The following is a 21,859-nucleotide window of genomic DNA, read 5'->3' on the forward strand; positions in this document are numbered from 1 at the left end:
GTTCAGCTGATGAGGCGTGTTCATGTCAGGCGTGTTCAGCTGATGAGACGTGTTCATGTCAGGCGTGTTCAGCTGATGAGGCGTGTTCAGCTGATGAGGAGAGTTCATGTCAGGCATGTTCAGCTGATGAGGAGTGTTCATGTCAGGCGTGTTCAGCTGATGAGGCGTGTTCATGTCAGGCGTGTTCAGCTGATGAGACTGTTCATGTCAGGCGTGTTCAGCTGATGAGGCGTGTTCATGTCAGGCGTGTTCAGCTGATGAGACGTGTTCATGTCAGGCGTGTTCAGCTGATGAGACGTGTTCATGTCAGACGTGTTCAGCTGATGAGGCGTGTTCAGCTGATGAGGAGAGTTCATGTCAGGCGTGTTCAGCTGATGAGGCGTGTTCATGTCAGGCGTGTTCAGCTGATGAGGAGTGTTCATGTCAGGCGTGTTCAGCTGATGAGACGTGTTCATGTCAGGCGTGTTCAGCTGATGAGACGTGTTCATGTCAGGCGTGTTCAGCTGATGAGGCGTGTTCAGCTGATGAGGAGAGTTCATGTCAGGCGTGGTCAGCTGATGAGACGTGTTCATGTCAGGCGTGTTCAGCTGATGAGACGTGTTCATGTCAGGCGTGGTCAGCTGATGAGGCGTGTTCAGCTGATGAGGAGAGTTCATGTCAGGCGTGTTCAGCTGATGAGGCGTGTTCAGCTGATGAGGAGAGTTCATGTCAGGCGTGTTCAGCTGATGAGGCGTGTTCAGCTGATGAGGCGTGTTCATGTCAGGCGTGTTCAGCTGATGAGACGTGTTCATGTCAGGCGTGTTCAGCTGATGAGACATGTTCATGTCAGGCGTGTTCAGCTGATGAGGCGTGTTCAGCTGATGAGGAGAGTTCATGTCAGGCGTGTTCAGCTGATGAGGCGTGTTCAGCTGATGAGGAGAGTTCATGTCAGGCGTGTTCAGCTGATGAGGCGTGTTCATGTCAGGCGTGTTCAGCTGATGAGACGTGTTCATGTCAGGCGTGTTCAGCTGATGAGGCGTGTTCAGCTGATGAGGAGAGTTCATGTCAGGCGTGTTCAGCTGATGAGGCGTGTTCAGCTGATGAGGAGAGTTCATGTCAGGCATGTTCAGCTGATGAGGCGTGTTCATGTCAGGCGTGTTCAGCTGATGAGGCGTGTTCATGTCAGGCGTGTTCAGCTGATGAGACGTGTTCATGTCAGGCGTGTTCAGCTGATGAGGCGTGTTCATGTCAGGCGTGTTCAGCTGATGAGACGTGTTAATGTCAGGCGTGTTCAGCTGATGAGACGTGTTCATGTCAGGCGTGTTCAGCTGATGAGGAGAGTTCATGTCAGGCGTGTTCAGCTGATGAGGCGTGTTCAGCTGATGAGGAGAGTTCATGTCAGGCGTTGTTCAGCTGATGAGGCGTGTTCATGTCAGGCGTGTTCAGCTGATGAGACGTGTTCATGTCAGGCGTGTTCAGCTGATGAGGCGTGTTCAGCTGATGAGGAGAGTTCATGTCAGGCATGTTCAGCTGATGAGGAGTGTTCATGTCAGGCGTGTTCAGCTGATGAGGCGTGTTCATGTCAGGCGTGTTCAGCTGATGAGACTGTTCATGTCAGGCGTGTTCAGCTGATGAGGCGTGTTCATGTCAGGCGTGTTCAGCTGATGAGACGTGTTCATGTCAGGCGTGTTCAGCTGATGAGACGTGTTCATGTCAGACGTGTTCAGCTGATGAGGCGTGTTCAGCTGATGAGGAGAGTTCATGTCAGGCGTGTTCAGCTGATGAGGCGTGTTCATGTCAGGCGTGTTCAGCTGATGAGGAGTGTTCATGTCAGGCGTGTTCAGCTGATGAGACGTGTTCATGTCAGGCGTGTTCAGCTGATGAGACGTGTTCATGTCAGGCGTGTTCAGCTGATGAGGCGTGTTCAGCTGATGAGGAGAGTTCATGTCAGGCGTGTTCAGCTGATGAGGCGTGTTCAGCTGATGAGGAGAGTTCATGTCAGGCGTGTTCAGCTGATGAGGCGTGTTCATGTCAGGCGTGTTCAGATAAACCGTGCGGGAGGGGGAGGGGCATCTGAAGGGGGAGGGGCTTGTTCAGAGGCAGATCTCTGACCTTTTGTTCAGTCCATTGTTTTAAATCTCTCACAAAGGATCTAAACGTGACGTAACTCTGCCCCGAGCTCCAGCTGACCTTTCATCCAGCTGACCTTTCCTCCAGCTGACCTTTCCTCCAGCTGAAACTTTTGTGTAGCAAGACCCTCAGCAGAAGGTCAGGAGGGGTCAGAAGGGGTCAGAAGTGATCAGGAGAGGTAAGCAGAAGAACAGTAGTGGTCAAGAGGGGTCAGCAGAAGGATAGGAGTGGTCAGGGGTGGTCAGGAGTGGTCATAAGAATGACAGGAGGGGTCAGGTGTGGTCAGGAGAAGAACAGGAGTGGTCAGGAGTGGTCAACAGAAGGACAGGAGTAGTCAGGAGGGGTCAGGTGTGGTCAGGAGAAGAACAGGAGTGGTAAAGAGGGGTCAGAAGGCGCCAGCAGAAGAACAGGAGTGGTCAGAGCGTTGAACTGCGTTACCGTGGTTTCCCTTCTCTCGGATCCGCTGAAATTGTGTTAAAAGTGATTCTCCTGCATTGAACCGGGCCGGGCCGCTCGGTGGTGGAGTGGATGGCGCTCCGTCACATGTGCCGTATCATGAAGTCCAGGAACACTCCAGAGCGGTCAGGAGAACGTGTGGAGGAGTGTAAAGCAGGGTCAGGTTATGAAAAGTGTTTCCCAAACGCTGAACATCTCACAGTGTGCAATCATCCGGAACCAGGTCTGACTAAAAATATAATATTTAAGTCAAAACTTTAATAAATGAGGCAAAGAAATCAACATGTTCTTGTCTGTAGGAGGAGCATGTCTCTGTGGGAGGAGCATGTCTCTGTGGGAGGAGAGTGTCTCTGTGGGAGGAGCATTTCTCTGTGGGAGGAGAGTGTCTCTGTGGGAGGAGCGTGTCTCTGTGGGAGGAGCATTTCTCTGTGGGAGGAGCATTTCTCTGTGGGAGGAGAGTGTCTCTGTGGGAGGAGCATTTCTCTGTGGGAGGAGAGTGTCTCTGTGGGAGGAGCGTGTCTCTGTGGGAAGAGCATGTCTCTGTGGGAGGAGAATGTCTCTGTGGGAGGACCATGTCTCTGTGGGAGGAGAGTGTTTCTGTGGGAGGAGAGTGTCTCTGTGGGAGGAGCGTGTCTCTGTGGAAGGAGCGTGTCTCTGTGGGAGGAGCATGTCTCTGTGGGAGGAGCATGTCTCTGTGGGAGGAGCGTGTCTCTGTGGGAGGAGCATGTCTCTGTGGGAGGAGCGTGTCTCTGTGGGAGGAGCATTTCTCTGTGGGAGGAGAGTGTCTCTGTGGGAGGAGAGTGTCTCTGTGGGAGGAGCGTGTCTCTGTGGAAGGAGAGTGTCTCTGTGGGAGGAGCATGTCTTTGTGGGAGGAGCATGTCTCTGTGGGAGGAGCGTGTCTCTGTGGGAGGAGCATGTCTCTGTGGGAGGAGAGTGTTTCTGTGGGAGGAGAGTGTCTCTGTGGGAGGAGCGTGTCTCTGTGGAAGGAGCGTGTCTCTGTGGGAGGAGCATGTCTCTGTGGGAGGAGCATGTCTCTGTGGGAGGAGCGTGTCTCTGTGGGAGGAGCATGTCTCTGTGGGAGGAGCGTGTCTCTGTGGGAGGAGCATTTCTCTGTGGGAGGAGAGTGTCTCTGTGGGAGGAGAGTGTCTCTGTGGGAGGAGCGTGTCTCTGTGGAAGGAGAGTGTCTCTGTGGGAGGAGCATGTCTCTGTGGGAGGAGCATGTCTCTGTGGGAGGAGCATGTCTCTGTGGGAGGAGAATGTCTCTGTGGGAGGACCATGTCTCTGTGCAAGGAGCGTGTCTCTGTGGGAGGAGCATGTCTCTGTGGGAGGAGCATGTCTCTGTGGGACTGTGGGAGGGGCGTGTCTCTGTGGGAGGAGCATTTCTCTGTGGGAGGAGAGTGTCTCTGTGGGAGGAGCGTGTCTCTGTGGGAGGAGCGTGTCTCTGTGGGAAGAGCATGTCTCTGTGGGAGGAGAATGTCTCTGTGGGAGGACCATGTCTCTGTGCAAGGAGCGTGTCTCTGTGGGAGGAGCATTTCTCTTTGGGAGGAAAATGTCTCTGTGGGAGGAGCATGTCTCTGTGGGAGGAGCGTGTCTCTGTGGGAGTAGCATGTCTCTGTGGGAGGAGCATGTCTCTGTGGAAGAAGCATTTCTCTTTGGGAGGAAAATGTCTCTGTGGGAGGAGCATGTCTCTGTGGGAGGAGCGTGTCTCTGTGGAAGAAGCATTTCTCTGTGGGAGGAAAATGTCTCTGTGGGAGGAGCATGTCTCTGTGGAAGGAGCGTGTCTCTGTGGGAGGAGCATGTCTCTGTGGGAGAAGCATGTCTCTGTGGGAGGAGCATGTCTCTGTGGGAGGAGCATGTCTCTGTGGGAGGAGCATGTCTCTGTGGGAGGAACATGTCTCTGTGGGAGGAGCATGTCTCTGTGGGAGGAGCATGTCTCTGTGGGAGGAACATGTCTCTGTGGGAGGAGCATGCCTCTGTGGGAGGAGCATGTCTCTGTGGGAGGAACATGTCTCTGTGGGAGGAGCATGTCTCTGTGGGAGGAGCATGTCTCTGTGGGAGGAACATGTCTCTGTGGGAGGAGCATGTCTCTGTGGGAGGAGCATGTCTCTGTGGGAGGAACATGTCTCTGTGGGAGGAGCATGTCTCTGTGGGAGGAGCATGTCTCTGTGGGAGGAGCATGTTCCAGAGAAATCTATGGACTTTAGATGATTCAATGAAATAGTCAAACACCTTTAAAGAGCAGATTAGATCGTGTTATTGTTTCAGGTGAAAGTTTATGTATTAATAGAGCAAATTGACCAAAAAAACATCAAACTCTGCTGTCGTGTGTCGTTTTAACAAAAGAGACAAAAGAAAAAACGTGGAAGAATCCGAGTGGCGACAATTGTGCTTAGATTCCCTGAAAACGTCAACACAAAACATAGATTATGATGAATGTGAAGTTCTGTCCACCTCCTGGTCTTTGCACCCGTTTGTTTCTCTGTTTTAAACGTCCAAACTGCGACTCACACTCCAGATTTTGAACAGAATCGTCTGTGATTTCCTCAGAACGTTTGTCGGAGGAAACAAAGAGCTGTTCGCTTTCTGAAGTGATGAGATTCACACGCTTATTTTAGCCACACTCTGGTTGTGTAAGAGCAGAAGTATGAAACCATCCAACGACAAAGAAGATTCTGGGTGAAAGTGACCGGGACATAAACTGAGGCTGGATTATGACTTTATTTTAAATCATCGATAATTTGTCAAACGTTTTGTCTGTTTGTTTCAGAAACGATCACACTGAAAACATATTACACGTCTCATAAAGGTCTTTTATCTCTGATGCTGTTTATTTACACATGAACAAAAATCATGTTTGTGCTCGAATCAGTCGGACGTGTGGTTTACTAAGTTTACAGTATAAAAGTATTTGTGTTTTTCTAATGAACACGTCGTTTTGTCAGTTTGTCCCTTTGGTAAATGATGATCACAGTTTTAAGTCAGTCGAGTTGCAGTTTGTGAAGAAAATTTGTCAAAGAAAAGTAAAAAAATACAGAATCCCGTTGTGATGTCATCAAAAAGTGCCGTTCCATCAAAAATGCAGAGAAACTTTTGAAACTTACACCTTTTTATGACCGTTTAAACAATCATTTAACAAAATAAATGTTGTATGGCATTATTGTCAAATCATAAATATTGTATAATTCAAATATTCTCTGGCCCTTGTTTACAGTCTGGTTGCTAAGTGACAGGAATGACCTCTATGTCATATCTGCTGGACATGTCAAACCAGGAAGTGACATTATAAACTCTAAAATCTAATCCCATTCCCTTTGTTTTACTGAAACGTGTCACATGACTTTAAGGTTCAATCACCCCACAGTTCACAGCAGTGTTCTGCAGCCACAGGGCGGGGTCAGCCCTGGTCATTCTGATGCTAATCAGGTACTCACCAGTGATGAGGGAGTTACAGTCAGATGACAATAGGATTTCTATGGCCTATTACAGGGTTGTTAGGGTAACAAAGAAGATTGGCCTCAGCGGAAACTTAAAACAGTACAAAGCCCCACCCCCTCCCCTAACTGTTGATGATTCTGAAGAACAGTAAAGAAGCTGTGGTTCTTCTGTGATTCTTTTGTGAAGAAATGTGTGATTAAAACTGCTGAATGTCGTCAATATGAAAGTGCAATAATCTGCTCTATGGGTCAGCAAAGGGTCAGCGATGTTGATGCGCACTGTTGAATCCATGTACTAAAGATACATATTCAGAATCATATTTAGAGTAACTGTGTTCTGGGTCAGACAAAGTTACAGTCAGTGAGACTTCTGATGCTAAAACACTATGCTAAACACAAATGACTGATCTCATAGGACTACGCTGTGGCCATCACCATAGCAACGGGTAAACAACTGCTGCAAGAGCAACCGTCAACGGGCAAGCAACTGTTAAGTGTCCACCGCACGACTTCCACTACACGGAACATCTTCAGCCGAAACGAGACAAAGACTAAAGTTAGAGTCGTACTTCCGAAAACGAGCTGTGATTGACCGGTCGAACCCACGGTCAAACCAACGGTCAAACCCACGATCAGACCCGCGGTCAAATCCACGGTCATACCAACAGCCAAATTCCCTTTGTTTTACTGAAACATCTCTAAACGTGCAGTGAGAGGAGGGAGCAAAAACCCCTCTGGTCCAGAACTGGTCCAGAACTGGTCCAGAACTGGTCCAGAAAAAGACCCAGAGCTGGTCCAGAACTGTAGATGAATTTACTGGTGAACATTATTTCTCTTATTATACGCGCCCTTGTCTCACAGTTACTTCATCATTCAAACCTCTTAGCTTCTGGTTCTTGGTCGTGTTTCTTCTTCGCCGCTGATGGATTTACAACACTTTTTATTCAGTAGAAAATATTCCTTCTCTGACTTTGTAAAACAGTAAATATATTATTCAAAACCGTCAAACAGAGAATGTATAATCTGAGGTGATGAACGTTTACAGCCAAATAAAGGACAAAATATGCACAAGATTATGTTTTTTAATTGATGTTTTTGTCTCTTTCAGGATCTTCCGCTGTGATCGAGGAGAAATGAGCCTCAAATGTGAGTCCTGACTTTATATAAGGCCAGAGTGCATCATTGTGTCACCAGCAGGGGGCGCACGGGGTGGAGACTGTCCTGAAACCAACAGGTCAAATGAAATTATGAAAATATAAATCCAAGGAAAATGGGTGAAATTTGCAATTCATTTTTCTAGAGCGTAACATTTGATTTCAGGACGTGTTTGTAGAGTTTAAAGTGCTCAGAATCACACACGGAGGTAAAAGCTTCAGCTGAAACGTCTTCACGCAGAAGAGGATTTCAATTTAAACGTTGAAACTTCTCAATATTAGTTTGGTTTTGGCTCCTTAAACGTGTCATATTCATCTCATAAATATCTCCTGATGATCTAATGTGTTTCTTTTTGTCTCTGTTTTCATTCTGCTGCATAAAGTTGTTGCTCTGCTGCTGCTTTGATCTAACAACAGGGGGAGATAAAGGACACTTCAACACAACAATTACTTTGTCAACACTTGAAACCTGTTATTTCAAAACAAAGGTCACATGTTTCGTCCCGTGTGGTCTCCTCCGGGCGCCGGGCTCCATCACCAACCCAAAAACATGGCCCAGGTACAGTCCAGACCAAGACCAGCTCCGGATCTGGATCTGGATCTGGACCTGGACGTGGATCTGGTCCCTGTGGTCAGGTCCCTGTGGTCAGATGCAGAGGAAAATAAAGGAGGGTCTAATAACTGTGAGCGTAGCTGCAGTTCTTGTTTATCTTTTATAACACGTTTTGCCTGATGTTCTTTTTTCACGTCACAAACTAAATATTGAAGCAGAGTTGGAGACTTTTATATTCTTTATTCGATTCTTGCAGCTTTTTCACACACAGAACGATCAGACTGAACTCACTGTTTCACTGTCAGATTGTAGATGTTTGACCTGGTTCATGGTTCATGTCTCAAAACCTGGTAAAAGTTCAACATCATCTCTGAGATAAGATAAGATAATTCTTTATTGTCCACACATGGGAGAATAAATGAACCAAAGAAAGTGCTGCTGTTCTTCAACTCCAAAGACTTTAAGACAGAAGATGAATATGACACGTTTGAGGAGAAAAGACAAAATAATAATGAGGAGAACAAACATTTATGGGTCTTTAACCGGTGTCCTCCATGTTGCTGTGAGTTTGTCTTCTGGACTTCCGTCCGAAAGTCATTTTCAATCTAAGGAGCTGTGTCATCTTGGATCTTTCTTTCAAAAACAGTAAATGTCTCTTCGAGTCTGTGGCTGAAGAGTTACAGTGATGCTTCGTCTCCGCTGTGAAGGGGAGGAGGTATTGCCATGGCGACAGATGTGGAAACAGCAGGACTTGGACCGGTCCGAGGCGGGTCTATATCAGGCCGAGACCCCGCTGAGACCTGTCCTTTAGGAGGGACGAGGAAAGACGAGCAGAGTCAAAAGACCAGGAGTGTGAGTGTCCTCCAGGGGGCACTGTGCTCAGACACATGTGAGCGTCCTCCAGGGGGCGCTGTCCTCAGACACATGTGAGCGTCCTCCAGGGGGCACTGTGCTCAGACACATGTGAGCGTCCTCCAGGGGGCGCTGTCCTCAGACACATGTGAGCGTCCTCCAGGGGGCGCTGTCCTCAGACACACGTGAGCGTCCACATGTGAGCGTCCTCCAGGGGGCGCTGTCCTCAGACATATGTGAGCGTCCTCCAGGGGGCGCTGTCCTCAGACACATGTGAGCGTCCTCCAGGGGGCGCTGTCCTCAGACACACGTGAGCGTCCTCCAGGGGGCGCTGTGCTCAGACACATGTGAGTGTCCTCCAGGGGGCGCTGTGCTCGACACATGTGAGCGTCCTCCAGGGGGCGCTGTCCTCAGACACATGTGAGCGTCCTCCAGGGGGCGCTGTCCTCAGACACATGTGAGCGTCCTCCAGGGGGCGCTGTGCTCAGACATATGTGAGCGTCCTCCAGGGGGCGCTGTCCTCAGACACATGTGAGTGTCCACATGTGAGCGTCCTCCAGGGGGCGCTGTCCTCAGACACACGTGAGCGTCCTCCAGGGGGCGCTGTCCTCAGACACATGTGAGCGTCCTCCAGGGGGCGCTGTCCTCAGACACATGTGAGCGTCCTCCAGGGGGCGCTGTGCTCAGACACATGAGAGCGTCCTCCAGGGGGCGCTGTCCTCAGACACATGTGAGCGTCCTCCAGGGGGCGCTGTCCTCAGACACATGTGAGCGTCCTCCAGGGGGCGCTGTCCTCAGACACATGTGAGCGTCCTCCAGGGGGCGCTGTGCTCAGACACACGTGAGCGTCCTCCAGGGGGCGCTGTCCTCAGACACACGTGAGCGTCCTCCAGGGGGCGCTGTGCTCAGACACATGTGAGCGTCCTCCAGGGGGCGCTGTCCTCAGACACACGTGAGCGTCCTCCAGGGGGCGCTGTCCTCAGACACACGTGAGCGTCCTCCAGGGGGCGCTGTCCTCAGACACATGTGAGCGTCCTCCAGGTGGCGCTGTCCTCAGACACATGTGAGCGTCCTCCAGGGGGCGCTGTGCTCAGACACATGTGAGCGTCCTCCAGGGGGCGCTGTCCTCAGACACATGTGAGCGTCCTCCAGGGGGCGCTGTCCTCAGACATATGTGAGCGTCCTCCAGGGGGCGCTGTGCTCGACACATGTGAGCGTCCTCCAGGGGGCGCTGTCCTCAGACACATGTGAGCGTCCTCCAGGGGGCGCTGTCCTCAGACATATGTGAGCGTCCTCCAGGGGGCGCTGTCCTCAGACACATGTGAGCGTCCTCCAGGGGGCGCTGTACACAGACACATGTGAGCGTCCTCCAGGGGGCGCTGTCCTCACACACATGTGAGCGTCCTCCAGGGGGCGCTGTGCTCGACACATGTGAGCGTCCTCCAGGGGGCGCTGTCCTCAGACACATGTGAGCGTCCTCCAGGGGGCGCTGTGCTCAGACACATGTGAGCGTCCTCCAGGGGGCGCTGTCCTCAGACACATGTGAGCGTCCTCCAGGGGGCGCTGTCCTCAGACACATGTGAACGTCCTCCAGGGGGCGCTGTGCTCAGACACATGTGAGCGTCCTCCAGGGGGCGCTGTCCTCAGACACTTGTGAGCGTCCTCCAGGGGGCGCTGTCCTCAGACACTTGTGAGCGTCCACCAGGGGGCGCTGTCCTCAGACACACGAGAGCGTCCTCCAGGGGGCGCTGTGCTCAGACACATGTGAGCGTCCTCCAGGGGGCGCTGTCCTCAGACACATGTGAGCGTCCTCCAGGGGGCGCTGTCCTCAGACACATGTGAGCGTCCTCCAGGGGGCGCTGTGCTCAGACATATGTGAGCGTCCTCCAGGGGGCGCTGTCCTCAGACACATGTGAGCGTCCACATGTGAGCGTCCTCCAGGGGGCGCTGTCCTCAGACACACGTGAGCGTCCTCCAGGGGGCGCTGTCCTCAGACACATGTGAGCGTCCTCCAGGGGGCGCTGTCCTCAGACACATGTGAGCGTCCTCCAGGGGGCGCTGTGCTCAGACACATGAGAGCGTCCTCCAGGGGGCGCTGTCCTCAGACACATGTGAGCGTCCTCCAGGGGGCGCTGTCCTCAGACACATGTGAGCGTCCTCCAGGGGGCGCTGTCCTCAGACACATGTGAGCGTCCTCCAGGGGGCGCTGTGCTCAGACACATGTGAGCGTCCTCCAGGGGGCGCTGTGCTCAGACACATGAGAGCGTCCTCCAGGGGCGCTGTCCTCAGACACATGTGAGCGTCCTCCAGGGGGCGCTTTGCTCGACACATGTGAGCGTCCTCCAGGGGGCGCTGTCCTCAGACACATGTGAGCGTCCTCCAGGGGGCGCTGTGCTCAGACACATGTGAGCGTCCTTCAGGGGGCGCTGTCCTCAGACACATGTGAGCGTCCTCCAGGGGGCGCTGTCCTCAGACACATGTGAACGTCCTCCAGGGGGCGCTGTGCTCAGACACATGTGAGCGTCCTCCAGGGGGCGCTGTCCTCAGACACTTGTGAGCGTCCTCCAGGGGGCGCTGTCCTCAGACACTTGTGAGCGTCCACCAGGGGGCGCTGTCCTCAGACACACGAGAGCGTCCTCCAGGGGGCGCTGTGCTCAGACACATGTGAGCGTCCTCCAGGGGGCGCTGTCCTCAGACACATGTGAGCGTCCTCCAGGGGGCGCTGTACTCGACACATGTGAGCGTCCTCCAGGGGGCGCTGTCCTCAGACACATGTGAGCGTCCTCCAGGGGGCGCTGTGCTCAGACATATGTGAGCGTCCTCCAGGGGGCGCTGTCCTCAGACACATGTGAGCGTCCACATGTGAGCGTCCTCCAGGGGGCGCTGTCCTCAGACACACGTGAGCGTCCTCCAGGGGGCGCTGTCCTCAGACACATGTGAGCGTCCTCCAGGTGGCGCTGTCCTCAGACACATGTGAGCGTCCTCCAGGGGGCGCTGTGCTCAGACACATGTGAGCGTCCTCCAGGGGGCGCTGTCCTCAGACACATGTGAGTGTCCTCCAGGGGGCGCTGCGCTCGACACATGTGAGCGTCCTCCAGGGGGCGCTGTCCTCAGACATATGTGAGCGTCCTCCAGGGGGCGCTGTGCTCGACACATGTGAGCGTCCTCCAGGGGGCGCTGTCCTCAGACACATGTGAGCGTCCTCCAGGGGGCGCTGTCCTCAGACATATGTGAGCGTCCTCCAGGGGGCGCTGTCCTCAGACACATGTGAGCGTCCTCCAGGGGGCGCTGTACTCAGACACATGTGAGCGTCCTCCAGGGGGCGCTGTCCTCACACACATGTGAGCGTCCTCCAGGGGGCGCTGTGCTCGACACATGTGAGCGTCCTCCAGGGGGCGCTGTCCTCAGACACATGTGAGCGTCCTCCAGGGGGCGCTGTGCTCAGACACATGTGAGCGTCCTCCAGGGGGCGCTGTCCTCAGACACATGTGAGCGTCCTCCAGGGGGCGCTGTCCTCAGACACATGTGAACGTCCTCCAGGGGGCGCTGTGCTCAGACACATGTGAGCGTCCTCCAGGGGGCGCTGTCCTCAGACACTTGTGAGCGTCCTCCAGGGGGCGCTGTCCTCAGACACTTGTGAGCGTCCACCAGGGGGCGCTGTCCTCAGACACACGAGAGCGTCCTCCAGGGGGCGCTGTGCTCAGACACATGTGAGCGTCCTCCAGGGGGCGCTGTCCTCAGACACATGTGAGCGTCCTCCAGGGGGCGCTGTCCTCAGACACATGTGAGCGTCCTCCAGGGGGCGCTGTGCTCAGACACATGAGAGCGTCCTCCAGGGGGCGCTGTCCTCAGACACATGTGAGCGTCCTCCAGGGGGCGCTGTCCTCAGACACATGTGAGCGTCCTCCAGGGGGCGCTGTCCTCAGACACATGTGAGCGTCCACATGTGAGCGTCCTCCAGGGGCCTCTGTCCTCAGACACATGAGAGCGTCCTCCAGGGGGCGCTGTGCTCAGACACATGTGAGCGTCCTCCAGGGGGCGCTGTGCTCAGACACATGAGCGCGTCCTCCAGGGGCGCTGTCCTCAGACACATGTGAGCGTCCTCCAGGGGGCGCTGTGCTCAGACACATGTGAGCGTCCTCCAGGGGGCGCTGTGCTAAGACACACGTGAGCGTCCTCCAGGGGGCGCTGTCCTCAGACACATGTGAGCGTCCTCCAGGGGGCGCTGTCCTCAGACACATGTGAGCGTCCTCCAGGGGGCGCTGTGCTCAGACACATGTGAGCGTCCTCCAGGGGGCGCTGTCCTCAGACACATGTGAGCGTCCTCCAGGGGGCGCTGTCCTCAGACACTTGTGAGCGTCCTCCAGGGGGCGCTGTCCTCAGACACACGTGAGCGTCCTCCAGGGGGCGCTGTCCTCAGACACACGTGAGCGTCCTCCAGGGGGCGCTGTCCTCAGACACACGTGAGCGTCCTCCAGGGGGCGCTGTCCTCAGACACATGTGAGCGTCCTGCAGTGTTTGATCTGATACAGATTTAAAAGGATAATTTTGAGGCCAGAGAACAGTGTGTTTCAGTTCCTTGGAACAGAAAAGAAAATTAACTGAATGTTCTAAATTGAAGGTTTGTGTTGTGAGTGAAGCCTGAACTCCAGAGGAGATCGGTCCAAGCTGCGAGCTGCGGCGCTCGCCTCATGTCTGCGGCGCTCTGTGGGTCAATGTCAGATCGGAACATGCCACTTTACAACAGCCAATCAGAGTCAGGATCAACCCAGATCAAAGAAGTTTTGTTGATTTGACAGCGAGTTTTTATGAATTAGTCTCCTGTTTCACTCCAGTGTCACTCCTGTTTCACTCCTCTTTTCTCTCCTGTTTCACTCCAGTGTCACTCCTGTTTCACTCCTCTTTTCACTCCTGTTTCACTCCAGTGTCACTCCTGTTTCACTCCTCTTTTCACTCCTGTTTCACTCCAGTGTCACTCCTGTTTCACTCCTCTTTTCACTCCTCTTTTCTCTCCTGTTCTTCCTCGTGATCTCGCTCTTTCGTGGCGGATCTAACGCTGGTGAAATCGGTTGTAGCACTTTCACTTGGAGCTGAGAATTCTTCCACTCGACGTTTCCTCTTTGTCCTGAAGAAAGTTTCTCTTTTAAATCTCTCACAGATTCAAATGTTTAAATGTTTGAATCACAGATGAGGCTTATTTAGTGACGTTAGAGATGGTTTATTAAATTCATGAAAAGCAAGCGAACTGTTTCTAAAATCATGTCTATTTGGACTTATAATAAACATTATTATCATCATCATTATCATTATTATTATTATTATTATTATTATTATTATTATTATTAGGCCCGAGCGCCACAAGCTGGCGAGAGGCCTATTAATCTCGTAAGGCCGTGCGAAGCACGGCTGCGAAAGTGCACACGTAGTGCGCACGAAATCGAGCGCGAAGCGCTCGCCCACTTCCAAACACTCACTAACGCACTCCTCCACTCATGCACGCCCCGTGCATACTAATTAGTTGTAGGAAAATGGAACATTACCGTTGTAAACGGGCGAAGCCCGTGCAAAAGTTCGCACTAAACGAGCACTTTACATTGGGATGACGACCGCGAAGCGGTCGTCATCCCCATATAAAGCACTCATTTGCGCTAAGTAGCTCACGAATACGTTCCCCATCTCTTGCATGTTCCGTGCATATAAGCATGTAATGCAAAAATTGAACATTATTACTGTATAGAGGGCCAAAAACACAAAGTGGGCGGAGCCCACTCAAAATTATCGAAAGTACCCGTCAGTGACCAGGGACCCACACCATGAGGTAGGAAAGCGCGAGCGCTTTCCGAAAATGTATAGTTTATGATATTTGAAAAATGGGAAACATTGTTTTCGCATCGGAATATTATTCTTTCTTTCTTTCTTTCTTTCTTTCTTCTTCTTCTTCTTCTCGGGACCAACCCCCCTATTTTTCACCCAGTGAACATTGACGAAAAGTCACAAAAATTTGCACACCTCTAAAAATCGTGCCTCTCTACATTCTGGCTATTTCCCTTTTCTAAAATAAAAAAAATTGGCGCGTCAGCGCCACCAAATGTACCAAAAATGCATTGAGAGATGGGAAATGACCCAAAAAAATCTGATCGTAGAATCATGAAATTTGGCGCAGAGGTAGATGGTGACAAGAGAAGTAAAAAATATTATTACGGCAACGCCGTCCCCCGAACCAAATGTCGGCCATATTGCTTCAAAAATGGCTAAACATGACTTCGGAGTTTTTCCAAACGTCGTACTTTTACGAACTCCTCCCAGGGCGTTGGCCCTAAAAAGCTGAAATTTGGTGAAAATGCTACTGAGGAGTGGGACATCAAAAGTTATCCAAATTACATTGATACCTCTCACGGTCTCTATGCGGCGAAGCCGCAAACTGTAGCTAGAATTTCAGAAATCTCCCATATTTAAAATTTCTGCCGTTTGAGCAGATAAAGTCCGAATTGCGTCAAATTAGAATCAGTTGTTAAACTCTTTGCCCTAAACCTACTTGAAGTGAAATAAATTCATTTGGCGCCACAGCGCCCCCTACAGATTTTATATGGAGGTTAAATGTTTAGTTTTGCAAAATTATATGAAATTTGACACACAACTCAATTTTAGCATCCCCATCAAAAAAGTCAATGAGACCCATGTCATAATTGTTATGGCGTTGCCGTAACGATGACCGAAACCTCCCATGTTATTCCAATGGGGCCAGAACATGTTTACACTTTAGACTTTCACAAACTCCTCCCAGGGCGTCAGCCCTATTAACCTGAAATTTGGTGAGACTCATCTTCAGGACCATCAAAAGTTATCCACATTTTCATTCAAAGAGTCACGGTGTCTGTGCGGCAAAGCCGCACATTTTGCCAAGAATTCAAAATAAAATTGCTTTTTGATGGTAAAACAAAGGGGAGAACATGTGACAGCGTCACAGATTCAGCAGTAGGTGTGATAAAAGGACAATTGGGGCGCGTTAGCGCCCCCTCCTCTTGCGGCGTGGCGGCGGTGTGGCAGCGGCGTGGCGAGGGCCGATCATTGCCGCTTGCGGCTATATTTATTATTATTATTATTATTATCAGGACTCACAGCTATGGGTTTTAACCTGATTTAGACTGCTTTGATCCTCAGTGCAGCAGACGTTAGAGTCATCGCGCCCTCTTCTGGTGACTTCAAGCACAAACCAAAAGAGTAAAGTTGAGTTCACAAGACATAACAAGACTAAACCAGGGCCAAACCAGGGCCAAACCAGGACTAAACCAGGACTAAACCAGGACTAAACCAGGACTAAATCAGGGCCAAACCAGGACCAAACCAGGGCCAAACCAGGGCCAAACCAGGACCAAACCAGGACAAAACCAGGGCTAAACCAGGACCAAACCAGGACTAAATCAGGGCCAAACCGGGACCAAACCAGGGCCAAACCAGGACCAAACCAGGACTAAACCAGGACTAAATCAGGGCCAAACCAGGACCAAACCAGGACTAAACCAGGGCCAAACCTTAGTCTCGTAAAAGCCAGTTCTCCGGTGTGTTTGAAGAATTTCTCTCACTTTTACTTGGGTGCAGCGTCTCGTCCTCCATTTTGTGTCTCCTCCTGCAGTTTCTCCGAGTCGTTTATCTCTGTTTTTATTTTTGAGGAAACGGGACAGAATCCAGGCCAAGGTCGGACTTCACCCTGCTCCTGAATATGCATGAAGGACACACCGACGCCGAGCCGTTTGAGAGGACTGTAGTTTCTCAGCTCTTTATGAAAAACATCTACTCTTTTCATCATATTCATAACAAACTGAACTATCGACCTGAATATGTTGAAAAGCTTCTATATTTTGCTGAACCCGGGTTCACTTCAGAGCGCTTTGGAACGATTCCTTTCATCTCTGGAATCTGGAATCTCCATGTTGTTGTTGTTGTTGTTGTTGTTGTTTTATGGCGGTTGACATCCGAGTGTTGCATTACCGCCAGACTTTATTCCTTAGACTTTGTCGATGTTCTGGGCCCAGAGTGTGTGCATGTGAGGGGCGTGGCTAAAGCTAGCGTGCACAGGAACAGTTTTGCCTCATTTCTTTGACTTCTCTGCATGTGAGGGGCATGGCTAAAGCTAGCATGTGTGAGGGGCGTGGCTAAAGCTAGCGTGCACAGGAACAGTTTTGCCTCATTTCTTTGACTTCTCTGCATGTGAGGGGCGTGGCTAAAGCTAGCGTGTGTGAGGGGCGCGGCTAAAGCTAGCATGCACAGGAACAGTTTTGCCTCATTTCTTTGACTTCTCTGCATGTGAGGGGCGTGGCTAAAGCTAGCGTGCACAGGAACAGTTTTGCCTCATTTCTTTGACTTCTCTGCATGTGAGGGGCGTGGCTAAAGCTAGCGTGCACAGGAACAGTTTTGCCTCATTTCTTTGACTTCTCTGCATGTGAGGGGCATGGCTAAAGCTAGCATGTGTGAGGGGCGTGGCTAAAGCTAGCGTGCACAGGAACAGTTTTGCCTCATTTCTTTGACTTCTCTGCATGTGAGGGGCGTGGCTAAAGCTAGCGTGTGTGAGGGGCGCGGCTAAAGCTAGCATGCACAGGAACAGTTTTGCCTCATTTCTTTGACTTCTCTGCATGTGAGGGGCGTGGCTAAAGCTAGCGTGCACAGGAACAGTTTTGCCTCATTTCTTTGACTTCTCTGCATGTGAGGGGCGTGGCTAAAGCTAGCGTGCACAGGAACAGTTTTGCCTCATTTCTTTGACTTCTCTGCATGTGAGGGGCGTGGCTAAAGCTAGCATGTGTGAGGGGCGCAGCTAAAGCTTGCATGCACAGGGACAGTTTTGCCTCATTTCTTTGACTTCTCTGCATGTGAGGGGCGTGGCTAAAGCTAGCGTGCACAGGAACAGTTTTGCCTCATTTCTTTGACTTCTCTGCATGTGAGGGGCGTGGCTAAAGCTAGCGTGTGTGAGGGGCGCGGCTAAAGCTAGCATGCACAGGAACAGTTTTGCCTCATTTCTTTGACTTCTCTGCATGTGAGGGGCATGGCTAAAGCTAGCGTGTGTGAGGGGCGCGGCTAAAGCTAGCATGCACAGGAACAGTTTTGCCTCATTTCTTTGACTTCTCTGCATGTGAGGGGCGTGGCTAAAGCTAGCATGCACAGGAACAGTTTTGCCTCATTTCTTTGACTTCTCTGCATGTGAGGGGCGTGGCTAAAGCTAGCATACACAGGAACAGTTTTGCCTCATTTCTTTGACTTCTCTGCATGTGAGGGGCGTGGCTAAAGTGAGCGTGCACAGGAACAGCTTTGCCTCATTTCTTTGACTTCTCTGCGTGTGAGGGGCGTGGCTAAAGCTAGCGTGCACAGGAACAGTTTTGCCTCATTTCTTTGACTTCTCTGCGTGTGAGGGGCGTGGCTAAAGCGAGCGTGCACAGGAACAGTTTTGCCTCATTTCTTTGACTTCTCTGCGTGTGAGGGGCGTGGCTAAAGCGAGCGTGCACAGGAACAGTTTTGCCTCATTTCTTTGACTTCTCTCAAAGCCTCTACGCCGCGTTTGAACCTCTCTTTATGTCATGCTTTGGCTTTGGATCATGTCAGACGCATTATGACCTGGAAATATCAGATTGTGGCTCTTGACAAAGCGAGTGCCGTGCGGCCATAAACAGGAAGTGGCTGATGCTAATGCGCTTTGCTAGCTTTGTGTTGCTAAGGCTCGACATATAAGTTAGCATCAGTGGAAACACGGCGCGTTAGCACGAGATCAAGTCAGAGTTTTGAGACAGGAAGGAGACAGGGGGACGGGAGGGCATCTGACTCTGGGGGACGGGAGGGCATCTGACACAGGACACAGGGGGACGGGAGGGCATCTGACGCACTTCCTTACACTCGTCTGATTACTTTCACAGTTTCTCAGCTGTCGATTGCTTTCATTTTCACTTCGGGCGGAGCTCACACGTCTTTCACACCTTCCCCCGGCCTCACCCCTTTTCTACCCCCTTTTCTCCCTCGTTGTTTTGCCGGAGAAAAGAGTGTGAAGCAATAGAAACGACAGACGCTGTGTTCAGTTGTTGTCTTCATACCTTAAAATAGTTGTAGTAATTGTTGTATTTTTTGTTTTCAACCTATTCATTTGATGAAGTTTGTTTGTAGAGCACAGTTTGGACACAAAGTACTTCAACAGGATTTACATAAGTACTTCAATAAGCTTTACAGAACAGGAAAAATACTGCTACTTAAAAAGGTGGAAATACCAGAGAATGATTCTGAACTAATGTCTGTCATCTCTTCCATGAATCACTTTGTCTGTGGTAAACTTTAGGCAGTACTCGCATTTACTAAAACTGTACTTTTACTTAAGTCGTTCTCCAAGACTCATAAAGGTAGAAAAAGGATGGATCCATTTTATTTATGATTGTGTTTGTTTTGACCTTCATTTTCCGTCCGGGCCTTTACAGTCCAGAGCTGACAGATTTATGAGGATTATTTTACATTTAGAGTAAACAGTCCAAAGTGTGAGTCAGCAGCGTCTGTTCTGCAGAGCAGCGCCCTCTGCTGGTCCCACTGTCAACTACACATGCTTTTTATACAGTTTGGTCCTGGTTTAGACCTGGTTTGGACCTGGTTTAGTCCATGTTTAGTCCTGGTTTGGACCTTGTCTAGTCCTGGTTTAGACCTGGTTTAGACATGGTTTTGTTCTGGGTTAGTCCTGGTTTAGACCTGGTATAGTCCTGGTTTTGTTCTAGTTTAGTCCTGGTTTAGACCTGGTTTAGTCCTGGTTTGGACCTGGTTTAGTGTTTATCTCAGCTTGTCTGTTACAGAAGATCAGGTCATGATTTCTGTGGAGCAACAGATGGAGGCTCAGCTGTAACACCAGACGCTCAGACCTGGTTCAGACCTGGTTTGTCCTGGTTTAGTCCTGGTTCAGACCTGGTTCAGACCTGGTTTAGTCCTGGTTCAGACCTGCTTTAGACATTGTTTAGTCCTGGTTTAGTCCAGGTTTAGACCTGGTTTAGACCTGGTTTAGACCTGGTTTAGTCCTGGTTTAGATCTGGTTTAGTCCTGGTTTAGACCTGGTTTACACCTGGTTTAGTTCTGATTTAGACCTGGTTTAGACCTGGTTTAGACCTGGTTTAGTCCTGGTTTAGTCCTGGTTTAGACCTGGTTTAGACCTGGTTCAGACCTGGTTCAGACCTGGTTCAGACCTGGTTCAGACCTGGTTCAGACCTGGTTTAGTCCTGATTTGCACCTGATTCAGACCTTCTTTAGACCTGGTTTAGTTCTGGTTTAGACCTAGTTTAGATCTGGTTTAGACCTGGTTTAGACCTGGTTTAGTCCTGGTTTGGACCTGGTTTAGTCCTGGTTTAGACCTGGTTCCTGGAGCCGTCGGTGATTTAGTTTTTTGGACTCTTCAGTCGTCTCCCTCGCTGTTGGACTGAAGGTCGTTTGGCTCAGACTCGCTCCAGCTCCTGCTGCTTTTACTACTACAATCTGTGCCCCGAGTTTACAGTCCAGAGAGGGGGAGGCGGGGGGAGAGGGGGAGACGAGGGGGGAGAGGGGGAGACGAGGGGGGACGAGGTGGGGAGGGGGAGGCGGGGGAGACGAGGGGGGGAGGAGGGGGGAGACAAGGAAGACGGGTCAATAATAATCGTAATCATAATAGAACAAAAAAACGATACAGAAAGAAAGAATGACTTTACCTTCATCTGGGAGAGAGTGATGCATTCTGGGACATTTTAAATTCTACCTTAAAATTTTTTATCAGAGTTTGATCCGTCTGTAATGATACTGTATTATATTTACTGTGCAATATGTTCACTGTGCAATATGTTCACTGTGCAATGTGTTCACTGTGCAATATGTTCACTGTGCAATATGTTCACTGTGCAATGTGTTCACTGTGTAATATGTTCACTGTGCAATATGTTCACTGTGCAATATGTTCACTGTGCAATATGTTCACTGTGCAATATGTTCACTGTGCAATATGTTCACTGTGCAATATGTTCACTGTGCAATGTGTTCACTGTGTAATATGTTCACTGTGCAATGTGTTCACTGTGCAATATGTTCATTGTGCAATGTCCCTTTCAAATAAATAAAAATGAATAAATGAAAGAGAGAAAAAAAAGTTTTGAAAAAAGCGAGGGCGAAAAACAATCTGAATAATTATTACTATTATTATATTATTGTTATAACAATATTCATCCTCGTCTCATCCTTCGCTTAAACCGAACTTCCCGTCTCTGTTGCAGGACACTCGCCGCTCGTCTCGCAGCGCTCCTCTGAAAACGGGGCCGCCCTCGCCGCCATGAAGGGGCTCGGGGTCAACCGCAACCGGCACGTGACCGACTCCTGCGACCCGGCTTCGTCTTTGCACCACCGGGAGGCGCTCTACCCGCCCAAGAGCAGCATGGGCAGCAGCACGCTCCCCCGCAGCCCGTACCTCCTCGCCCCCGCCGCCGTGGACCGCTACGGCACCATGGACCCTCGCCTTTACCCCAGCAACCCCGCCTCGCTGACCCCAGACTGCGTCCTCAACAACCAGATCCCCAACAGCAGCACCTTCCCCGGGATGCACTACAACACCTACGACCCCCACGACTTCTCGCCCCCGGAAAGCCTCGGGGGGATGGGGACGCTGGGGACTTCCCTGTCGTTGGGAATGCAGCCGGGAATGGGCATGTCGAGTTTACGGACTCCGATGATCACGAGCGGATCCGCCACGATCTCGCACCACGGCGGCAAAGGTCAGATCCCGCAGAGTCTGCTGGAGTTCGACAAGATGCTGCCGGGCGGCCGGGACGGGTTCAGCACGCTGCAGTTCCACCGGACGACGGCGGCGATCGCCAGCTCCAAGCAGCGCACGGACAGCCCGGGGAGGATCCGCTACATGCTCAACTCCGTGCAGAAGCTCTTCGCCAAGTCGCAGTCGCTGGAGGGGCAGCAGATGAAGGGGAACGTCAACGGCCGGTCGTCGGCCAGCGGCGGCGGGTCGTCGAGCGCGGAGGACGGCGGGAAACAGAACCGGCGGGCGAAGAGCAAAGACCGGGCGACGAAGGAACCCAAGCGTAGGCCCAGGTCGAACATGTCCGGTTACTGGAGCTCCGACGACCTGGACAGCAGCGACGTGAGCAGTTACCACCACACCATGGGCCGGCTGGGCGCGCACGAGGGGCTCCAGAGGTAAGAAACCTGCTTGGCATCCGCTTCAGCGCAAGGAGAACATAGTCACGAGGACTTTATTGCCAGTTTGTATTTACTGCTCTAGGTTTGCCGATTTTTGACTTTCAGCTAAACTACGAGTCTCA

At 51.3% G+C, this 21,859-nt stretch overlaps 1 protein-coding gene across 3 annotated transcripts in view; it reads left to right on the forward strand.

The window, feature by feature from the left end:
- The first annotated feature begins 7,126 nt into the window (after positions 1-7,126).
- LOC140365192 (disks large-associated protein 4-like) overlaps positions 7,127-21,859 on the forward strand; it is a 36,447-nt gene continuing 21,714 nt past the window's right edge. For all 3 annotated transcript variants that reach the window (XM_072451463.1, XM_072451464.1, XM_072451465.1), the window contains exons 1-2: positions 7,127-7,145; positions 20,804-21,734. In XM_072451463.1, coding sequence (XP_072307564.1) covers positions 20,860-21,734 — 875 coding nt within the window. In that variant the 5' untranslated portion in view covers positions 7,127-7,145; positions 20,804-20,859. The remainder of the gene's footprint in view (positions 7,146-20,803; positions 21,735-21,859) is intronic.

Source organism: Eucyclogobius newberryi, unplaced genomic scaffold (assembly GCF_026437365.1).
Source record: "Eucyclogobius newberryi isolate DKJ021-1_F unplaced genomic scaffold, fEucNew1.0.hap1 SCAF_19, whole genome shotgun sequence".
Lineage (NCBI taxonomy): Eukaryota > Metazoa > Chordata > Actinopteri > Gobiiformes > Gobiidae > Eucyclogobius > Eucyclogobius newberryi.